The 16733-nt window shown below is 45.4% G+C and overlaps 1 protein-coding gene across 1 annotated transcript in view; it reads left to right on the plus strand.

Moving 5' to 3' along the window:
* The first annotated feature begins 549 nt into the window (after positions 1-549).
* TMEM123 (transmembrane protein 123) overlaps positions 550-16733 on the plus strand; it is a 33330-nt gene continuing 17146 nt past the window's right edge. Inside the window, exons 1-2 of the mRNA XM_037505719.2 lie at positions 550-727; positions 6272-6328. Of these exons, the coding sequence (XP_037361616.1) occupies positions 628-727; positions 6272-6328 (157 nt within the window). The 5' untranslated portion in view covers positions 550-627. The remainder of the gene's footprint in view (positions 728-6271; positions 6329-16733) is intronic.

The raw sequence follows: 16733 nt of genomic DNA on the forward strand, positions 1-16733 counted from the left end.
AGATCATGGATATTTTACGTGTGAAAGCAAGCAGTGAGCTTTTCTGGCTCTTTCCCACCCTTTCCCCCTAAGGCTGGGGCACTCGAAAGGCAACCTTAGACGACCCAGGCCCCCTCCTAGGGAATCCTCTCCTCTCCTGACCCTCCCTGTTCACCTGCCCCGGCCCGCAACCTCCCGGGCGGGCTGAGCTGCACTAGCCCGCGAGCCCCACCCAGAACTGCTCTTCAAAGTAACTTCCAGGCCGACCCAGGGCGGTCCGGCGAGCTCGGCATCCGGAGAGGCTGCGGTGCGCCCACATCTCCAGCAGAGCCCAGCTGCCACTTCGGAAAAGAAAGGAAACCGCCCCAGCGTTCAGGGGCTCTCCAGAGCGCTCCAGGGGAGGAGGCGGGGAAAGAGCCGCCTCGCCCAGCCCGCCAGCCCCGCCCCGCCGCCCCGGCTCGGCGGGCGACGTCCGCTGCAGGCTCGGGTTCCCGCGCCCTATTTGGTCATTTGGGGGGCGGGGTGGGGGGAGAGGCGCGCGCAGCGGGAGGGGCGCGCAGCCGGCGTCGGTGCACGGCCCGGCCGCTCTCGACCGCGCCACCGCCTCGCTGGGCAACCCTCGCGGCCGCCTGGTCCTGCCTCGGAACAATGGGGCTCGGCGCTCGGACTGCCTGGGCCATGGTGGCCCTGGGGATACTGCTGGTGATGTCGCTGCTCAAGCTGGCCGTGGACAGTGGCGAACCGGCGGGTGAGTGACCCCGGGGTCCCCAGCCCCCTCTCGGAGAAGGCGCGCTGCCCGGCGGGACTTTCCGAGTCCGGATCTGGATGTGCGGCGAGTTTTCGGCGTCTTAGACCCAGCGGGCCCGAGCGGACCCCGAGGTGATCGGCTGGACTGCGGGGCTCGCCGCGGGTCGGGCCGGTCTCCCTCCCGGCTCCCGGCGGCTTGCGGCGGAAACCGCCGGGTCCTCCCGTCGGCTGTGCTGGAAGTTGCGCGGGGAACCTGTTGAGCGCAGGGGAGGCCGGGCCTGCGCGGGGGCGCGAGTTAGCGAGCAGCCTTTCTCCCTGCAGCCGGGGTTTCTTGGGAGGTTAGCGTCGGCTTGAGACTTCGGTTTGTTCCAAACCACGTTGGGCGGGCTGGGAGGTCCGTCCATCAATGCCGGCGTCTGTCAGTTACAGGGGAACCTCACACGGGCTTCCGGTCGCTCCATGGTCTGCTTGTGTAACAACATCCGAATTATTTCGTCGTGGGGTCCTAAGACGCTTGAAGTTAAAACCGGTGCTGATGCAGCTTGTTGGGAGCTGTGGGCGAGCGCGCCCTGCCCCCACCCACCCCCAGGGCAGGTGTGGCTTCTCGTGCCCCCTGGAGGGCGCTGCCCACGCGGGCATCAGGAACACCTGGCGGTGCGCGCCAGCTCTGCAGCCTGAGGGATCACAGCCCGGGGATGGCTGTAAGAGTCCCCAAGTCACCAGCAAGGTCTTAACCCAATACGCTGATATTTCTCTTGGCTGGGGCAGGGCTGGGGAGTGGGGTTTCCCTTTAGGCCCTTGCTCGGTCCTTGGGGAACTTTTTGGTTAAGACCAGGATGCATGGGATTTGCTGTATGAATTACTTTATCCTCTTTGTCAGCTATTGCAGAAGTCGAATCACTGGCAATGGCCAGTACTGGTAATGGCCAGTAAACTAGGATATGTTGGTTTAATGCGACCCAAGTTTTTCATGTTTTTTACTTAAATTTCGTGTTTAAGTTTCATGTTTTTACTTAAATTTCATGTTTACACTTTAAATACACCCGGTTTATGTTTAGCCTTACTTTCATTTAACCCAGCAAAAGAGAAAGACCGAGTTTGCAAAACCAGCCTGTTGAGGTACACCTGTTTTTGCTAGAATCATCTGGGTGAATCAGACAATAACAAGTTTTGTTTGTTTGGCTGATTTTTTTTTTTGTTGTTGTCGGAATTGTAATTGTGGATGTGACCCTCTGACTTTGCAGAAGTGATTTTTGAGATCATTTAAGTAAAAAGTGATCAGTAAAATCATGTCCATCATATTTTCAGTATTTGATGTTTTATTGTGAAAATGAACAATCTAACCTGAAACAGGGTATCTTGGTACTAATTTTATACCGATATTGGTGGGGGGAGGCCTCCTTTTTTATGTCACTTTGTGAAAATAAACCTTTTTATTGTTTCTCTAATGGATTACTGATTAGAAAAACAATGAATGTTGCAGTTCTTTCTTAAACCCACATGACACTTTTTCAGGTACTATTTTATTACTCACTGTTTGACCATCTGTTTATTATTTAATTTCTCACTAGAGGTGAGTGTTAATTGGGAAGCTTGGAATGTACCACAATAGACCTCTGATTTCATGAACTAGTATTCATTGTATGGACTATAATGTCACCTTGAAACAGAGTAAAAGATGGTTCTATAAAGGATTTCACAAAAAAGCAAGTAAGTGTTATAGTCTCCATGTGGTGTATAATCTGTAGAAAGTGGTATTAGGGAGTGTGGTGATTTTTAGCAGTCACACCAGAGCTTACATTGCCGGTTATTGTAGGCACTTGATCTGTGCACCTCACAGGATACTAATTGAGGTCCAATATAGCATCCCATTGGATTCTCACAATATTATCCCCATTTTATACGTGAGACTTAGGCATTTTCTAACTTTTTCAAAGTGAAACAATGCCTGTTTGATTTAATTTAATTTTTTTAAGATTTATTTTTTATTTCTACAATAGCTGGGGTACAGGCCAGAGGTGCAGGAGGGTGAGAGGATTCAAAGAGACAGGTGGGGAGCAGAACAGGCACACAGACCGAAAGCACTGCTGAGGGGAGCAGCTGGTGCGACAGGAGAGGTCTACCATGCATGTGGGAATCTCCCTGGCTGGCTGGGAATTGAACCCATGCTGCAGAGGCTGACAGCTCCACAGCACTGTATTCAACCCACTGCGCCACCGGGGAGGCCCTACATGTTTGATTTTAGAGACCAGAATTCAAACTCTCAATTAACTGCTTTGCCACTAACCCACATAATGACTTTTCAAATAACTAGTTTTTTTTTTTTATATAAACTCTGGCCAGTTTTATTAACAGAAAAAATTAGCATGATTTACTTTTCACCAGTCTGTTCTGGCATGCTTCTAATGATATCAGAATCACCTGGATCAGTGCACACCCTGTAGCATTTCCACACACTGTGCCCAGGTCAGTGTTGGTCCCCTGCAGTGGTGCACACCAGTTTTAGCCAACATGGGGTGGTGTTCTGTTTCAGATTTCCTGAAGGCTGGGCAATTGTTGGTGAGGATGACCAGTTTTGTCTTGCCTAGCCATTCTCAGTGTCTGCTTGCACCCCAGCACGTACTTTCCACTTGTCATAACAAGTTGGAGCCTAGAGTTGATTGACTCAGAGACTTTTTCATCTTCTTTGCAGCCACTATCTTCTGGCCTTAGGTATGGGATGGGCCCCAGCATCTGCAGCGCTATTTCAATTCCCAGCAGGCCAAGGAGATACCCACATGGCGCCGCAGACCTCTCCTGTCTTGTCCGCTGTTCCCCTCAGCAGTGTCTTCGGTCCGTCTGCCTGTTCTGCTCCCTGTTCTGTCTCTGGTGAATTCTCTTACCCCCCACCCCCCACCTCTGGCCTGTACCCCTGTAAAAAAAAAAAATCTTAAAAAAAAAAAAAGACGCAATGGATGGCAGAGGAGAGGAAGAGGCTATTAATCAGCACTCTTGGTAGCAAGTGGCAGAAACCCACCTTGAATGTCCTAAGGGGAAGAAGGGGCTGTGCTGATTCCATACCAAAAATCCAAGAAATAAGATGGCTTCAGAAATGCTGTATTCAACAGCTCACATAGGTTGTCAGGAGATGGCCACATCCTGCTCTCTTGTTTACATCTTTCAAATCTTAGCTAAGTGTTCTCAGCCTGTGGGGAACTCCAAATAACAGGTACTTTCTAAAGTGGTCTAGGCTTAAATAGACCATAATTAGTAGTAAAGTAATAGATGAAATTAATCTTTAGTAAGTCTGTTCACTTTGTGAATTTAACTCTTCACTCACTCAATGCATTATTCTATTTCAATACTTGGCTTTCTTGTCAAGTGCAGTATGAAGCTCCTGTATGTAGGCCATTTGTTAGTCTTACCTCTAAGGATACAAAAGATAGTGCTACACACAGTAGGTGCTTTATAAATAGCTATTGTAAAAAGGGAAGGCCTTAGCACTACAGAACTAAAAAGAACTAGAAAGGTCATCTGCTTCTGTCTGCTCCCTCAAGCACCTTCCCCCCACCCCCACCCCCACCAAAAAAAGTGGTCAGGAAATCATCTCTCATTAAGGGAGACAAAAGCACAGGACACACTTGCAGTAATCCAGGAAAAAGGTGATGACAGGTGGTAATGCAGTAAGAGAGTGGAGCATAGCTCTAGGTGATGGCACTGATAGTGCAGGTAAGCACATGGGTGCATGATGGCAGGTGGTGATGGAGAGAAGCAAATGGATTTTCGCTCTATTTTGAGGGTGACACTGAAATCACTTGCTAATGAATTGAAGTGAGAAAGAAAGAGAATTGAAGGATGACCTCTTGGATTTGGGGTTGAACAACTGGAAATACAGCAGCTACAAAGACTAGGGGAGAAGCCAGTAGAAAACCAACAGTTCTTTTTCGGCACTCATGCATGCAGGCTTGCATTTAAATGACGACCTAGTCTAAATCCAGCTGCTGCTGGGTAGCCTTCTCAGTTCCTGTCACTGCGAAACAGTATTCTTGTCTCAGAATTGTTGGGAAGGCTCCGTGAGCTAATGCAATTTACATGCCCCCACCAGGCCTAGCATGCAGGAAGCACTTCCTAACATTGGCAGTTATTTGAACCTGCTGCTGCGTACATCTGTGTAGTTTACTGCCCTTGACCTTTTGAAATCAGTGGGTTATGGCTCATTCCATCAAGAGGAAGAAATTTGTACAGATTGTAAAGATAAGATTCTTTGAAGTTCTTATTGCTTGGTTTTCTTCAAGAGTGGTTTTTTTTTTTGGGGGGGGTGATTATCTTTAGGAAAAGACCCCAGTAATATGTGTGTTCTCTTCTCATGTGGTATATTTATTTAATCTTTGACTTAACCCCTCCCCCGAGGTGAATAAACCATTTTAACTGTGGCATAAAATCCTTCTAAATTTTTTCCCTCTGAGTCTTAAGGTACTAGTTCAAATTCAAAAAGAATCATACTGAGGGGCCTCCCCTGGTGGCGCAGCGGTTGAGCGCTGGGCTGCGAAGCTGCCCGCAGCCTCTGCAGTGCTGGTTCGATACCCAGCCGCTGGGTGAGGGTCCCACATGGCGCGCAGACCTCTCCTGCCGCCCGCTGCTCCCCTCAGCAGTGTACTTTGATCCTTCTGCCTATTCTGCTCCCTGCTCTGGCTCTGGTGAATTCTCTCACCTGCCCACGCTTCTGACTGTACCCAGTGCTTGTATAAATAAATAAATAAGTAAATCTTTAAAAAAAAAAAATCATACGGAGAAGACTTGTAATTAAAAAATAAAATGCTCTCAAATAGCCAAAGAAGCTTCCTGGTTTAGGAAAAATGAAAATGCTGCCCACTTCATCTCTCTATTGTATGAAGTGTTGGTTGTGTGAGAATTAAAGGCAGCCATGAACACAAAAGACAGAAGAGTAAAGTTGTTAGGAGCAGAAATTGGGGTATTTCTCACCTGTCATTCTGTCCACATGTGGGGGATTGAACTTTGGCAAGATGTTATACTCAGTGCATGGCTGGCACCTAGGAAGCACTGTGTAAGTGCTTGTTATGTGAACTGTGTTTTCTTTTTTTTTTTTTTAAAGATTTATTTATGCATACAAGAACTGGGTTACAGGCCAGAGGTGTGGGGCAGGGGTGAAAGGATTCACCAGAGACAGAGTGGGGAACAGAACAGGCGGATTGACTGAAATACACTGCTGAGGGGAGCAGTGGGTGAGACAGGAGAGGTCTGCTGCGCCATGAGGGTTTCCTTCCTGGTCGGGTATCAAACCCATGCTGCAGTGGCTGTGGATAGCTTCATAGTGCTGAGACTTAACCCCTTGTGCCACCAGGGAGGCCCAGAGATGTGTTTTTGTCTTGCATAACAGGTTTACTTACAGTTTCAAGGTATAGTTCATAGCAGTTATGGACAAAGTAGAACTTGTGGAATAAGTCCCCCTCCCCACACCACTCTAGGGGAAGAAAGAAACATTGCTAGTGTTCCTCCTTAAATATAAAATGTTCTTTCATCAGAGGATCTTTCTTTATTTTTATAGGTTCTTCAGTCACTAAGGATAACATACTTCCAGGAAATTCCAATGCTAACCTAACAGGTGAGTTTTAAATTGTTAAATGCATTTTCACCTGTCTAGAAAACATACGGTAATATTGGTTGGGAAAGGACATGTGAGATGGTGTACAAACGCTTCAGCTTGAGTGCTGAGCAATTGGTTCCTGGGTCCCTGGAGCACGCCCTTGGGGATGGCCTTTAGTGAGGTTCATTAAAGCATAGTCTGCTGGATGAGTGGTCTCTCTGGGTCTAGCAAAAATTGACTAAATTCTAAAAGGAAAAGCATATTGGGATTTCATACTGAGTTCTGAAGTACATTTAGGTGTGAAGGTTTTGCACTCTGCCTGCAGGTAGGAAATACAACAGTAAGTCAACAGTCTTGCTGGTGAAACAGGTCACTCAAAGCTGGTCACCTTGGCAAACTTAACTTCAGGTTGACTTAAGAACACCCTACTTACAATGTCTGTCATCAGTCAGACTTCAACCCACCATCTTGCTCTCCTGTTGAAACAATTGGTGAAATCCTTTGCTTGTGCTATTAGTTTGGGAGAAATAGATTTCTTCCTTGGAATTCTAAGTTCACAGGCTTGGGAGGACACAGGAACCAGGTAAGTATCAATGCATGTTTCTTGTAAGCAGGATTTAAATAATCTTCTCACACTCCTTAGGCTTCAGTATTGACCGAGTAGAAAGTGTAAAAAGGAATGCAGATCCTATTATTAGGCCTATTTTCAGAATTTTTACTCAGATATTTCACAAATGTGGCTGAGGTGCTGACATATTCTGAGTCCAAGGGTGCAAAGTAAACCAAGCATGGACTTAAGAGTGTTTGTTTTATTGTGGAAAAATATACATGACACAAAGCTTATGATGTGAAAATCATTCTTCAGTGTACAGTTCTGTGGCTTTAAGTACACTGACATCATTACACAAATTTGCAGAGCTTTATCCTTGGGGTACCCCAGTGGTCCCCATAGTTCACATTCTCAATTTAATTTTTTTGTTATCTCTTTCTTTCTTGATGATTTCTGGCTATACAAGTCAGGATATAATTTTATTCTAGTTTTAGTAATTCTACACAAAAATTTTCCATGGGGGGGAGAAAAGACAAAGCAAGATTAACCCAAATGTGATAGTGATAATTGTCAGGCAGTTGTAGGGGGAGTTTAGGGGTTTATTTTCTATTTATTAGATGTCTTTTCCTGTTGGCCCTTATTGAATCTAATTCTGTACTGCCGAACTTTAACTTTGAATAATCCCCGGAAGTAGAAGAAAGGTGAAGATAACCATGGTCGCGTTCATAGCCGCCACTTGTCGGGTGCCTGCGGCCTGTGGGGCACGGCCTGTGCATGTCGTGATGCAAGGCCAGGGAGGTTGTCATGCGCTGTTTTATTCGGGGGAATGGAAACACAGAGTAGTTGAGAAACATGGTACACTCAGGATCTGAAACTCAGGTTTTTGAGTTCCAAAAACCTGTGCCTGTACACCACACTTTCCCAAAACCATGATGAGGCCTTACCTTGAAAAAATGCTAGAAGACGTACCACCCCTGACATCAGCTGGGAGTGGCTGTTGCGGAAGAGCCAGTCCTCCGAGAGCAGCTGCAGGGGCTAGGGTGCCTTCATCACCCTCTTCTAGTGCAGGGAAACTTAATGATGAAAAAAGAAAGTGTTGCCTTTAACTTTTTCTCCAATGAAACCGGATAATGCAGCTCTTAAAAAATTTGTTATTACTCCTCCTGAAAACCCTTGTGTACCATGTGCATTTATGGGTATGGTGCTTGATACTGGCTCTTTTTTATACTAACATAGGCTCTTCTCATTGTGGAAACATTGTTTGAACATATTGTTTACAAATTTATTTAGTGCTATTTGTTTAGTGCAGTTTATTTGGCCCCAGTCCCAAAAGGAAAATAACATCTTTCTTTGGTAAACTCCTGTATGATGTGTATTCCAGGAATGTGGTGTTGGCAGAAGTGGAAACTGCCAACAGTACTACTTACAACAGCCTCTCACTTTCATGAGAGCCACCAAATCTTGTTTTCTCTATTTTTTGTTTTTGTATCGGTCCCCATCTAATTTTCTGGAGGGTGGTAGCTATAATTTATACTTCCTTGCACCTAATACTGTGCCTGGTACGTGAAAGGTACACCCATATCTTGGATGAACTGAATTGTGGGACCAAATACATAGCTTGTTATTGCTGACTTAGCAAAGCACCACTATGTACATTTTGTAGACATGACTGGTCCTTGCTTGGGTTCATAGAATGTGATAGAAACTTGATGTCAAAGAAACAGGAATTGAGGTTACTTTTTACTTATACCACTGAATTATATACAGTGGTTCTATTTTTCTGCCCTAATCATTACAGGACAGCCTTACAGAAAGGTATTCCATTCTGTAGGGACTCATTTGATGCCTTTTCACCTTAGAAAATAATTTCCCCTGTTCCACATATAATCAGGGGATTTCTACTTCAGGGTATGTAGCTAGATGAATTTATTTATCTTGGTACAGGGAAAAAAACAGGCCCAGGATATTTTTCACAGTGAGTTTGGCCAGGGGTACAAGGGATTATGACAATGTCTAGATGGACAGCAGGTCTCATCAGTAACCAGAGCAGCCATTCAGTATCATTCAGCAAAGCTCCTCCTATCACTCAGCAGTGATGCTTCCCCCAAAGGGGAATCTCTGAGGAGACAAGCTTTCCTCTTAGACATGATTTGTACCATGGCAGTTTCAGAGCTGTTGCTCTTCCTCAGTGTCCATCCATATGTGATTGCCTTTTGCTTGGTTACCCATCCTTGCTCCAGTGACTTGGGGTGTCCTGGTATGGTTGGTTTTAGCCTTTTTGAGCTGAATGACATGACTTGGCCTTGGATTTCTTCAGAAGGCAGTGGAAGTTTGTGGACAGCTTACTCAAATATGTCTGGATTCCAATTTTCACCCCTAGTAGAAGCACTAAAAATCATGAACATATTTACTTTCCTGTTTGTGTTTTAAAAGTGGAAATAATTCATCAGGCATATAGCCCTTTTCTATTTATTTTGGGTGAAATGATTTATGTATGAAAGAAGTAGCATTGATGAAAACTGCCTGATGGGTTGTCAGCTACCATAAGACAGGAATCATTTGGGTAGGTAGGTTGCTTTGGGTGCACTGCTGCTAGACAGACATCTAGATTGTGATATTTGTTTTTAACTAAAGATTTGATGTAGGGAAAAAGTTATCTAAAGAACTCATTTATATTTACAGAATTGCTACAACTCCTCTGACTGCTTATTGTGTTCAGCTAATGTTTGTGATTGCATTTGAAAATTGCTGGTAATATTCAACATCAGACTTTATGTCAAGAAATGTGGAATTGAAAATCATGCAACTGTGTTTTCACTTACTCCTTGAACTGACATTTGTATTGACTGTCTGCCCTGCTAGTCACTGTTTTCTCAGGCATAGAGTGGTAAATAAGACATATAAGTACCTGCTCTCACCAAGTTTATGTCAAGGTGGGGAAATACAGACTGTAAGGAGATTAACAACCAAAGGTAATGGTTTGGATAATGATTTTAAAACACAAACAGGACAAAGTAAATATGTTCGTGCATTAACAGGGTAAAATGGTAGGCTATGAGCAGGAAAAGGCCACTTCAGCTTGTATGGGCAGGGAGGAAGTGGGGGCCGAACTAACAGGAAGTAGCTAGCACCATGGAGAAGAACATCCCAGGCAGAGGGCACAGTGGGCAGGTGCCCTGCATAGGGTCGGGGAGGCTCTGGAGCACAGGCAGGTGTGTGATCATGCAGGTGGGTCCACAGTGCAGTTGCACAGGTATTCCACATGACACGATCATTTTATACAGGAGATTCAGGTACAAAAATATAATAGTTGATTGTTGATTTTGATTTTTAACTATAGACCAGAGACACACTACAGTGGGGGGGCGGGGGGAGGGGAAGAGGGATTAGAGTCAGAATATAACCAAAATGAAATATAACCAAAATGGGGAATAAAACCAAAATGAAAATGCATACATTATGCAAAAAAGAAAAATGATATAAGAATTATATAAAATAAAATAATTTATATTAAAAAATAAATTGAGGTTTAATAAGCAGGAAAAAAAATATATAGTAGTTGAGAGTCCATTTTAGCCCTCAAAGTGGAGTAGCAGGCTCTAGAAGAGGCTGGAAATCTGGATTCTAGCAACTTTATTACCTTCTCTGGCTCTTTTTTTCTTTATGGGGTGGTTTGCTCTTGAAGTATTAAAAATTTCATAGGGATTCCAAGCCACTATACACCTTCATACTCTCTGCACCCCCAGGACTGCAGATGCAGCAGCAAGTTGAAATTGCCCTGGGGCTTTCTTTTCCTGAAGTGTCACTCTCTGAAAGTTGTAATTAGGAGCCCAACCATGTGCTCCCAACTCGGATCAAAAAGGGCCGCTGTGCTTTATTGTGAAGAAAACTATAAAAGGGAATGTTGAACATTTTAGGTCATTTTGTCTTAAGGGTTACAGCTACGGGGTTGGGGAGCAAGTAACAAGCCTGCTGTATGAGTTGTGGGCAGACACAGGAAATTGTGAGTGTTGCTTTGGGTTCATTTGTGTGGGTGAGGGAGGAGGGATCATGATAATGGGGTGAGGAGAGAGAAACATGGGGAAGTACTGAACTGTGAAGGATGTAGAAATCCCCTCAGTGCTGAGAAGAACAAAACTGCAGCAGAAATAAGAGAAAAAAAATTTGAGTTTTTTTTTTTTTCCTTTTCAAAAACAGTAAAAAGAAAAGATGGTGTAGACAATAAAATAAAGATCACCCTCCCCCAAAAAAAGGAGTCTTGGGGCTGAAAAGTCCACCCCTGGTCTGCTGGCCCGCAGGGGCAGAGCGGGTCACCCAGGGGGCGAGGCGGCTCTGTGGAGTGTGACTAGTTGAATAGGAAAGTGGCCCCACCAGGCTGAATGCAGGCCCTTCTTTTTCCCCTGTCTTTTTCATTCAGCCCTCCTTTTCCCCAGAAAATTGACAGGCTGGCTCTGGACTCCCTTGACTTCTTTCAGACTAAAATTGCCGACTTATCCCTTCATGCAGGATGAAGCCTGCAGATTCTCGAGAACACTCTCCCAGGTCCCTCGAGTCCTTAGGATGAGATTGTCTGATGTAGCAAATCAAGTTCAGTATTGTGGTTATGGCTCTTAATTGTTTGGATCTTCATCTTTTTGCTTGTCTATATATTTTTTTATTAGCATGTAATTTAAAATGATAAAAGGCATAGGAAAATTGAAAGTTCAAATAGCACTTTAAAATACCAAATAGTATATGTACACCGGTCTTCTTGGCCCCATTGAGCCAACTTGGTTCTTTTCCGAGACGTACTTTCGCAGGCAAAAGCCACATTCATTATTTCCACCCAAAGATCCGGTGCTGTTTTTCTTCCCTCACTTGATGGTCTGTTGGCCTGGTGATTGAAAGCTGGTGAAACCACCACCAGCTTCAGTGAAGCAGAGCAAAACGTTTTTGTTGTGAGACCTGAGTGTGGACCGAGGGGAAACTCGTGTTTCAGAGCACCTCTCTTCTCGGCTTGGGGTGAGGTGAGGTAAGGCTGGAGGCTTTGGGGGAAGGGTATGCAAGGAGACATGTGCTTCATTGTAATACTAAAAATTAGCCCCAGGGAGGAGACTGAACTTACACAGGCAGCTCATGGAGAAGCATGCATAGGGCCTGGCAGCCTCACCTCACCTCACCCTCTCCTTGCTGACTGCGGGCACCCTTTTCTCCCAGAGCTGCTTTGATGAGTTATCTGGAGGCTTCAGCTGTTTCGGGGTCAGCCTTCCCCTTCCTCTAAGGGAACGTGGCACTGGGCACTTTTCTTAGCCCAGACCAACTCAATTCCTAGCAGCTCAAGCCAGAAATGCTTAGCAGTTTCACGTGTATCTTTCCAAAAATAATTTCAGCGTGATCCATATGTGGTTTCTGTGCTTTTTATGAACATAAGTGGGTAAGACCCAGCGCACGGTTCCTCCCTTGCTGTTTTTGCTCATCCCTCCTCCTCCTTGGTGGCATTCCATAGTACAGGTGCGGGTCCTTTGTCATTTTGTTAGCTTTTTCATTAGTTTTCTTCCTGCTTTTTAAAAATAGCATATAGTTTTTGTGGAAAATACAGCAGAATATTTTAATAATTATTCAAATTACATTATTCAAGTTCAAATTACAAGTTTTTTTAGGTTTTTTAAACTGAAACTTAACCACATTAGGTTTCTTAAAATGGGAACTAACCCTCTTCCTACAAACCATGTCAGCTAATGACGTGAAGACAACTCTTAGAAAAGTGGTGATTTTAGTCTGTTACCTGACTGTTCTGTGAGGCTGATTTATGTGTTTCACTGGACAATGAATTGGATTCACCAATTTAAGTGACACCCCCCCCCCAGTGTGCTGCTCTTTTGTATTTGTAGGAAGATACAAAGAGAAAAGTAACTATGTTGTTGTTAAGTGAGTTTAGGCAAGCAACTTCACCTCTCTGTGCCCCTGGTCCTCTTGTTAGGGGGAAAAGGATGTCCCAAAGCAAATTCCATATAGGCTTTGTGGACTCCCCCCCCACCCCAGGTCAAAGCCAAAGACACTGGGAACTCCAAATCCCATCACCACCAAAGGGAAGGTGGCTGGGACCTGAGGGTGGGGTTAAGCAGCCAGGTGGATACAAAAGGCAGACACGTGGGCTTTGGGGCTCTCTCCATTTTTGGGCTCTTGGCCAGCAGCAGCGTCCGGTCAGCTCTGAGAGTGACTTTGGGGTTTCCAGGTCGTCGGATCGGGTAGGACGCATTAAAGACTTTATTTCCCTATTTTCTCCCTGAGTTGTACATTTTCCTTATTTCCTTTTCTCTTGTAAATAAACCTTTTATTAACCCTTTTGCGTGTGTCTGTAGTAGAGTATTCATAAGTCTCTTTAAAGCGCGCGGGTGAGGACCCACAGCCAGGAACCCGTTTAATATCGGGGTTGCTCTATAACACTCTGTGAAAAACAGAGCTGATAAATTAATATGCTGTCTGGGGATAAATGAGATAAACTTACTTGGAGGAGAATGGCCTATCAGGTAAAACCCCAAGCCTTTACCCCACACCTCCCCCTGTGTTTCCTCTTCCATCTTGCTGTTGATTAGTATCTTTTAATCTCTGTAGTAAGTTCATCACCTAGTGAGAAAATGGGTTTCTCGAGCTCTTGCAAATTGATCAAGCCTGAAGAGGGTGTCCTCAGAACCTCTGACTTGTAACCAGTTGTGAGGAGCACTGATGTTGACCTGGGGCTTGTGTCAGGCACCGGGAGTGTGGGGAAGGGTCATAAGGATCCCTGATCTGGTTGCTCTGTAGATTGGGCTGGGCCTGGGGCTTGTGGCCAGTTTTTGAAGTGAAGGATGGTGTTGGAGCACTGAGCCCTTAAACTGTGGAATCTCTGGGTCATGTCAGGATTGTCAGAAATGAATTTTCACATACTGTGCTGGAGCCCGAGGATAGCTTGTTTGTGGGGGGAAGGCTCAAAACCCAAACACCCACTGGGAATGGGTCTACAAAGGACACCACCAACACAACATGTAGTGCCCCCCCAATTAAAATAGCACCTGATATAAACTATAAATAAATGTGTACTCTGCTGCCACAGTAACCCATTATGGATTACTACCATCTCCTTTCTCTCTGCCACAGGACCTTTGCATATACTGTTCAGGTTGCCAGAAGGTTCTTCCCTCCCATCTTTGCCAGATTTCTTCTCAAGTGTTGTTCTTAGGGAGTAATCCCTGACCTCTAGTCACAGATCTTGAGAGCTTGTGTGATGCTGTATATAAATCTGCCTCTCTGTCCAGAAAGTCAACTCCTTTAGGGACATTGCTGATTTCACTCACCGCAGCATCAGGACCCAACTTGGGCACAAAAATTTTGTTGTAACAATAAAGGGTACATGAATTTTCTGGCTGGAAGAAACCAGTTTTTGTGCTTGCTACCCCCACCTTACCTGCAGTATTAGTTGTGAGTCTAGCAAAAATAAATCCCCACCTATAATCTGCCCAACATTTAACTGGACCCAGGGCCTTTCACTTGACAATTGGCTGTTAACTGTCATAAGTGTGACTGCTGTGGCCCTGGGCAGCTGTTTTCTTTCCTTTGGTTTTGATAAAGCCTCTCCAGCCAGCCCTGATTCTGGGAGGGGGAAAAGGAAGGGATAGGGCCATTCAGACCCAGAGAACAGGACTGTGGCCAGTCTCCTGCTGAGAGGGGACAGACATCCAGGTTGCTCAGGTTGGGTGGCCTTTTGGCAAGGCAGGAACATCTGTTAGGCAGTGACATACAGGAAGGGACACCAGGAAAGGGGTGTTGGAAGGGGTAGAGGGGGGACAACAACTAGCTATACTGAGTGACCAGTAAGCTAAGTGCATCAGAAGAGGGAGGAAATCACTCATCTGAGTGGCTGTGACATTGAAACAAAGTGAGGGGACATATCACTGGAGGGCATGATGTGGAAAGAGCTGCGGGGGCAAGAAGTGGTTCTGTGCTTGAAAGAAGGTCCAGGCCATCTTGACCTGTGGGCGCCCTAGGGTGACGTGGAGGTGGTGGTGCACTGGTCACATCTTATGTTGAACATGGTGCTCACCTGTGTTATTGAATGGCACACAACCCCATGCGCTGAGTCCCCTGTGTTAGAGATGAGGAAGTTAAATGACTAGAAGGTGACCATGCAGCCCTGTGAGCAAGGAGTGATGGCTCAGGGTATGTGTTCACTCTGCCCCTTTTCCAAACCTCGAGTGAGTGAGTTGCTGCCATTGGAGACTAGAAGTGGAGACAAATTGCTGTTCTTCATTCCCATGTTTACATTTCAACAAACCAGTTTTCTGCCACTTCGAGTGTTTCCTAAAACCCCCTGATAAGAACATATTTTTGCCTCACCACTTCACTCCTGGACGGTGCTTGGTGAGCACAGTGAGTCCAGCCAGGGATGTCTGGGGGGATGCTGTGTTCTGGGAATGTAGTGCCACGAGGACCTGACCTACAGGCTTCCATTCTCTTCCTTTTCGGTGTCAGATAAATCCGCTTAAACTTACAGGATGGAATTCAGGGACTTTTGTGCCCTGACTTCTCTTAGTCCCTCAGATGGTTTCCAAGTACATAAAATGGCAATGAAAATAATTGTCTATGCCTCAAGGGTTATTGTGGAATAAATGATTCTGTATGTGTAAAACTTTATAAACTGTTCCCTGCTATTATAAATAGTCTTGTAAGGGTTACATTCTCAGAGTCTTCTGTATACACGGGAGTCTTTGTTACTATATTTGAGGGCTTCAGATGGTTTGTTAGAGCATCTGTCTCCATTTTTCTAACAGACTCAACTGTCAAGTCTGTGAATCGGCACATGCCTCCAGCTACCAGCCCCCTCCTGCCTCACTTTGCTGCTCATACTCAGCAGTCAGCTGGCAAACCACATCATAGAACATGTTAGAGAAGTGTCTAAAATTAATCTTGTTCTTTTATAAGGGTGATTTTTAAAAAATCAATTGATTTAAAATATTTCATATAAAGAAATATTTACAGGCCCTAAAATATTGTATAAGTTGATGCATGCACTTAATCTTTCCAGTAATACAAAAAAAATAAATAAATAAAATTAAAAAAGAATCTGGCCCCTCCCTTTCTTTTCCCAGTAACTCCCTAGCCAATATTTCCTGTTTACTGGTATAAAGATACAAAATGGGCATCTACATAATGCTCTGCTATTTGCAGTTTGCTTTTTTGACTGAGCTATGAAATAGTTGTCTTTCTGTTTCAATACATTATTGGCAATTACTATGTAAAAGGACCCCAGAACTTAGTGGTTTAAATCTGTGTCTCAGGTTTCTGTGGGCCAGGTGCTGGTTGTGGCTTAGCTGGGTTCGCATTTGTGGTTGCAAGCATGAAGGCTTGAGGGGCCTGATGGCTTCACCTCTAAGGCCTTCACCTAACTCACAGGGCAGCTGTTGGCAGAAGGCCTCAGCTCCTTTCCTCAGGGCACTGCTGGGTGTCTTCACCTCGTAGGTACCGGCTGCCCTCCTAGGACCTTGTCTCAGACATCACGTAGCCTCACCTCTGCTGTATTCCCACGGTTAGATGCAAATCTCTAAGTTAGGTCCACAAACAAGGAAATGGAGTCAGGCTTCACCTTTTAAGAGAGGCGTGTTGGAGAGTGGGCAGGGCTCCCCAGTTGGTATCTGCCCCCGGCCCTGGTCACCACATCTCCTCAGCCCCGAGGCGCTCTGGGGCAGGGCTGTGGCCAGCGCCTGCATTGCTGAGCCAGCCAGGGGAGGATGGCTAGATCCCACGCGCAGGACTCCTGGGTCCCTAATTGTTGGGGTCTGAGAGAGATCTAAGAGATGGATCTTTTACAGCCAGAGCCTGAGAGGGTGGAGGCCTGTTTTGCTCTAGCTATGTTCTGGG

Source organism: Talpa occidentalis, unplaced genomic scaffold (genome assembly GCF_014898055.3).
Source record: "Talpa occidentalis isolate TD23 unplaced genomic scaffold, MPIMG_talOcc4v2.1 talOcc4.12, whole genome shotgun sequence".
NCBI classification, from domain to species: Eukaryota; Metazoa; Chordata; class Mammalia; order Eulipotyphla; family Talpidae; genus Talpa; species Talpa occidentalis.